This window comes from Sorghum bicolor, chromosome 9 (genome assembly GCF_000003195.3).
Source record: "Sorghum bicolor cultivar BTx623 chromosome 9, Sorghum_bicolor_NCBIv3, whole genome shotgun sequence".
Lineage (NCBI taxonomy): Eukaryota > Viridiplantae > Streptophyta > Magnoliopsida > Poales > Poaceae > Sorghum > Sorghum bicolor.
In genome coordinates, this window is record NC_012878.2 from 41,617,565 (window position 1) to 41,623,606 (window position 6,042).

The window sequence follows — 6,042 nt, forward strand, 5'->3', positions numbered from 1 at the left end:
TATCTCTCCCTTCCCTCTCTCAGCCGCGCTGCCGCCGCGCTCGCCCCGCGCCCGCCGCCAGCCCTGCAACAATACATCCAAGTAGCCCTGTTCTCTATCTTTACATAAATAAAAAAAATAAATTGATTAATTGAGAATAATTATTAGCAACAATCATTAGCTATTATTATTAGCAACAATTAATAAGTAACAATTATTATCTACTATTATTAGCAACAATTATTAGCTATCATTATTAGCAATAATTGTGTTAGAAACGATTATTAGACATAATTAATAGTACCAATTATTATCTACTATTATTAGAAACAATTAATATTAGCAACAACTATTACTTTACCAATAACTATTCATGCCAACCACATTCCAATTTTATGAAACAAAAACAAAAAAGGAAACCCTAGATGTAGAATGCCTTTTCTCTCCATACATGAAACTACAATTAATCTCCATTAAAATCAAGCTATATCACCTAATTGATGGTGCAAGGTGATGTCTCTACCTATTCTACACTAATAGCATCAAAGATAAGCTCTAATTTGGTCAACACAAAGCTCAAGCTCCACGGAAGAGAGAGAAAATCAAAATGTAAATTGCTCACTAACCAACCAATAAAACTTGGATTAGAGGGTGGAAATAGCATTTTCTTACCTTAAACAAGCTCCCCACCAAAGAATTTAAGTTCAAAACCTCCTCCTTAATAGAGTGATTTTAGGGAGGTGTCTAAGGCCTCCCAAGTCTTTTTGTGCGAGTGGAAGTGAGTGGCTCGGGAAGAAAGAAGGGTGGGCTGACCACTTATAGATACAAACTACTATAGAGACGGCCAGTAACACCAGCCGCTCCTACCGTGCCTAGAGCGGCTGGTAACACCAACCGCCCTTACAGAGAACACTGTAAGGGCGGCTGACTTTCTGGTTGCCGGCCTAGCTACTGTAAGAGCCGTCTCTTAGTAAGTTTTTCATGGCACCCCACCCCGCGCGGCACTGGCGAGCCCTCCCGGCCCTGTCCTGCCCCAGCCGCGGCCAGCCCGATACTGGCGCGTCCAAGCCGCGCCCCGTCTCACCCCGGCCGGCCGCCGGCCACCGGATCCGGGCCGTCCCTCTCCCTCCGACCCAGCGGCCCGCTTGTCCCCGACGGACGACGGCGCCGCCCCCAGCCATCCCCAACCCTCGGTACATAATACTCCCCTCGGTCCCTAACCACCCGTCAGAAGTGCTAACTCTTTCCCTACGTTCACCATATACCGAAGGGAAAGGGCCAGACACCCGCTCGAGCTTCTCTTCTCCTGTCCTCCGCCTAGATCTGGCTCTTTACCTTCCAAATCCACCTGCACTAGGACCTCGGGGCGACGCGGGTGGAGCAATTCAGGGCCGCGACAGTGGAACGGCTTGGGCCTCTAGGCTGTGCGGGTGGAGCGGCGCTGTGGCAGGCGCCGCTGCGACGGACGGAGCAGCCATGGCTGCTGGCTCCATGGCGAGATTGGCAGCGCGAATCTGTAGAGGTGTCGAGGACCTGGTGGGTGGCGGCGTGGATGGGGCGTAGGTGCCACCGTACATGCAGCGTCCATGTGTACAGGCACTTGTTCTTAATACCTTATAAATAGATCTGGTAGTTTTTTTTTAATTGTGCCTTTGCAAATCTGGAATTTCATATTATTGCAGTTCTCGAATTGTTTTTTTTGTATTGCTTTCATTCAGTTACTTGTTGTCAGACACACCAATAGGCAATATCTATGAAATCTGATGTAAGAACGATTTGTTACTCTACTACAGAAATATTTATTTGAAGTGAAAGTAGGGGTAGAGATTTAGTGGGCATGGTACTTCTACAAATTCTATTGCATGTATATAGGCTGCAGATGTATCTTGGAACAGTCTTGTTTCTCTGAACAGCTATTCTTGCTCAATAATGAACATTATGAAGGATTTTATTCTGTAGAATTTACGAGACATCAATGGTAGTGAAATATTTTTTTTTAATGTTCATATCATATCCTGAAGTGTTGAGATAACTGTTTTAGCAAGATATCTTATTGATTGCTTGCCACTGCTAGCTAGCTATCTTGTTAGTTATGCAGACTTAGAATTAGATTGCTAGTTAACCATGTTGATTCATGCTCTATGTTTCCTGTTGCTCATAGTTAACCTGCTTGTTTATTAGGATTTTGTGTCAAGTTGATGTCATTCTAGTGCACACTAAAACATTAGATTGCTAGTCTATCAATTTTTTTGGTTCTGTTGCAAGCAAACTATGTTCTGATTGCTGTAGAGATATATATCATATTGTTGCCATTAATCAGTTTAGAGTAAAGGACTGCAACATTGACAGTAATGTGTAGTTGTCAGCAATTTTGGGTTGTCAGATAGGTGCTTCTAGCTGCTCGGGGAAGAGGTGATCCCACAAATATCTGCTTGGTCAGAACTAATAGCTAGTTTGTAGCTCTATACAATGCAGTCAGATTATTATGTACTAATGACAATGTTTACTTGGACACCATACTATAATTGGGTATATTCTAATATATAGAACAAACATTAAGTAATCCTTGTTATATTAATAATAATACAGTTCAGTTGTTAATATAATTGCTACTGTCCCTACAATTGGCCTAGTTTCCTCCTGTTTGGTTGATGGTAAGGTTGACGGCCTCTTTGTCTTGATGAAGGATGATCTGAGGCAGCTGATACGCTGATATGCAGCCTGAGTACACGATCTCCAACTGATAAGAATCGAAGTATTTCAGTGATTGGGTGACAAATGGTGATCGGATCGAGCAAGTATTACTTTGTTCCCTCTGTAAAAGAAAAGAAATCCTCCCTACAAATACTTTGCTAGTTGCTAATGATTCTCCAGTTGCCTTTATAAACTGAAGTTCACAAATATAGCTGTGAAATTAATCATGTACTTTGTGCTGTTATTTACCATTTTGCCTTTTTTCCCTTAACTGTTTACGCTCAGGCACACTCGTGGACAAGTGGATGGGGTGCTCTTGCCTTGGAGCCATTGGAAAAAGGTTTTTTCTAATCATTAATCTGTACAAAATATAGCTGTGCTAAATGTAGTTGTTCTTCCCATTTTCTAAAATAGTATTTTTGACAGCTGTCATGAATTTTGTGCTACAAGTTCACTACCTCGTGATTTTGAAAAGGTAAATTTAGTTTGATATAGTTAATTTCCTACTGCCTTCCTGTAGGGGTGCAAACCCCTCCAGTTCCGGTCAAAAAAAAAAATTTTCCTACTGCCTAAAGCTATCAATCGGGGGTGGTGTCAAACCATGACGGAGGGTCGCCAAAATCATAAGGCGTGCTATCCACACCTAGATCGTCACTAGGATCGTAAGTTTGGGGCCCCAACCCTCGCTGGCATCGCACACTGGACCGTCGCCGTGAGACACCTTTAGAGTTGTATTTTATGTATTGAACTTGTGAACTTGGAATAATGTGTACTGTTGAACGTGTGGTTTGTAATATATTTTGAATTTTTTACAAATTTGGTTATTTGTGATATATATAAATATGGTTTGTGATATATTACTGTTGATTTGTGGCTTGTGATATATATATGCTTTGCTGATTATATGGAAAATCAAAAAAAAAAAAAAGAATTTTCAAAGTGGCTTCCCCGAGTGCTTGGGCCGCGGCGCTCGGGGAAGAGGGTTTCTTCCCCGAGTGTCTGAGCTGGTTGCGGCGCTCGGGGAAGAGGGTCTTCCCAGAGTGTTGCACTCGGGGAAAAAATTTTTTAAAAAAAGGGAGAAGGAAACGGCGCCATCTGTCCACCAACGATGTCAACTCTTCTCCGAGTGTCAACACGGCTCTCGGGAAAGCCTTTTCTGAGTGCATAATTTTCGGTTCTCGGGAAAGACGCCTTTCCCGTAAAGATATACCTCAGACACTCTTCTCCGAGTGCAACTGGGTCTTTCCCGAGTGCATTTGGCACTAGGGGAAGCCACTGCCTCCCGTAGTGTATAGAAGTGAACACCCAAAGTGCTCATTACTTAGACTGTTTGCTCTCCTAAGAATTATGATAATATAGAGATATATATTGGTTCCTAAAAAATCTAGTCTATTTTGATCTATATATCTAGGGATTAGGCTCTAGAAAACTCAGGAGCGGACTGGGTGGTTATAGTTGAATTCTCATACTGTGGTAACTTAGTTATAAAAATCTTCCCTTATAACTTACAGTTTTACATGAATCTCATTCTCATTTTGATTCCTTGCTCTCTTAAGGAAGAAAGTAATAAGTCTTCCTATGGCCGTAGACAGAACAGCTAGGATGTGCCTCCTTCACGCCAAACTACACACTGTCGTAAAGTGACAAGCTCGCTCTTGCTAGCATGCAGCATGGAGCATTATCTGTTGTTGGGTCCATGCATCTCCTTTTTGGTTTCAGTTTGTCAAAGTGATTGTGTACAGTAAACAATCTAGTATACTTTGATATGCCGCCATGTATGTACTACGTGTTTATGACTTGGTGCAAATGTACAAGACATCTATATGCATGTCATATGGAGATCCATGTATTTGGGTACTAAATTTGTGAAAGTGAATGTGATATGATGGATCTTCAATTCAAAAACTCAGATTATAATGTATTGATTCTGCTAAATTGGATGTGTTGTAGTTATGTTTTATGGCTTGGTGCAAATTAAATGTGCAAGATACCTATATGCATGTCATATGGAGATCCATGTATTAGGGCACTAAATTTGTGAAGGTGAATGTGATATGGTGGATCTTCAAATAGTCATAAACTCAGATTTAATATGTAATGATTTTGCTAAATTGTATTATATTTTTTTATCAACTTTAACTATCGTGTTGGATAATCTGTTGGTAAATATATGTATAACATCGAACGATCTTGTCGACATAAATGGTAACATGTTGTTAGTAAATTTTCCTCCATCGAACTCTCTGTCGGTAAAAGGTTAGTTCATTTCATCGATATAACTTTTTACTGACATGGCTTACACTGTCTAACTTGGTCCGGCGATATATCTCTATACTGAGGCTATGGAGTAGTGATTACCAATTCTTAGCTCGAAAACCAGAAAATGATTGGGGTTCCTAAAAACCGGCTGTCAAGGTCCCTATTACTGCTGCTATCACTATAGGTTGGTGGCTTGAATGACAGTGATATGTTACTATCGGTTCGTGGCTTGAGTCAGCGGTGATGTTGCGTTGTCATAGCTGACTTTTGGCTTGAGTCGATATTGATAGCTGCACAATACAAAATCCCACGAGCTCCTCCGTCCTCCTTCCTATCCCAAGCACACTCCAAGGAGGTGCCTTTCTCCATCTCTCCCTATTGTTGCGGCCAATTTTTCAATAAAAATGCTCATGGAAGGTCTTTTGCTTTAAGGTTAGTAACGAGCATTCACTCCTTTGAGTTTATAGCTTCTCAATTGTTTTGATGACTATATTGCTTGATTCTTATGTTAGTTGTTTCTCCATTTTAGAGAGCACTTTTCAATTGGATCTTAAGAAAGGCATTCAAATTGTGGTGAATCTATGTTCCAGAAGGTTAGTGTCTAGGAAACGATTGATAAAGAATGAAAGTGGGGAGAGGTGGCTTTAGGTTATGGTTCTTGATAGATACTCTCTCCATACCTAAAAAAAGTCATTTAGGACAACAACACGGTCTCTGAAGCCTAACTTTGACTCTTTGTTTTTATAAAAATATTTATTAAAAATTATATATTTTTATGAAAAGATTTTTCAAGACAAATCTATTCATATGGTTTTCAGATTTTCAAACTCAACAATTTTAAAGTTATTTATGTTTTATATTCCCACCCAAATCTTGTCCAAAACGTCTTTACTGGTATAGAGAGAGTATACAATTATATTGGGCCTAGGGGTTACTGTCGGATGGGATGGGTCTGACAGACCCCTTAAGATGCTCTTCTTTGTTAATTGATTTTATGAGACGATCGATTGTTGGACTGCCTTTATAAATAGACCTACTCTGAAAATAGCTATGTATTTTTGGGAACAGTGTTAATTTTTGCTCGCCTCGTGTCCTAAAATCAATATTGCA

General features: G+C 40.5%; 1 protein-coding gene across 13 annotated transcripts; it reads left to right on the forward strand.

Annotated features, from left to right (window-relative positions):
* On the forward strand, nucleotides 856-4,661 carry LOC110430215 (proline-rich protein 2-like). 13 transcript variants are annotated; one of them, XR_002447531.1, is made up of 4 exons: nucleotides 919-2,777; nucleotides 2,959-3,013; nucleotides 3,100-3,148; nucleotides 4,230-4,661. XR_002447531.1 is itself a non-coding variant. In XM_021447451.1 (3 exons), exons 1-3 carry the CDS (start codon nucleotides 961-963, stop codon nucleotides 4,272-4,274), a joined length of 312 nt encoding a protein of 103 aa, XP_021303126.1. In that variant the 5' UTR covers nucleotides 858-960; the 3' UTR covers nucleotides 4,275-4,661. The 13 variants fall into 13 exon arrangements, 1 of the variants encoding a protein (XP_021303126.1); XR_002447533.1 differs by having other exon boundaries at nucleotides 4,234-4,661; XR_002447530.1 differs by having other exon boundaries at nucleotides 4,262-4,661.

Coding starts and splice junctions, on each gene's coding strand:
- LOC110430215 (XM_021447451.1), top strand. CDS start 961: ATGGCACCCCACCCCGCGCGGCACTGGCGAGCCCTCCCGGCCCTGTCC. Junction 1,173..2,958: donor CCAGCCATCCCCAACCCTCG/GTACATAATACT, acceptor GTTTACGCTCAG/GCACACTCGTGGACAAGTGG. Junction 3,014..4,229: donor CTTGGAGCCATTGGAAAAAG/GTTTTTTCTAAT, acceptor TGCTCTCTTAAG/GAAGAAAGTAATAAGTCTTC.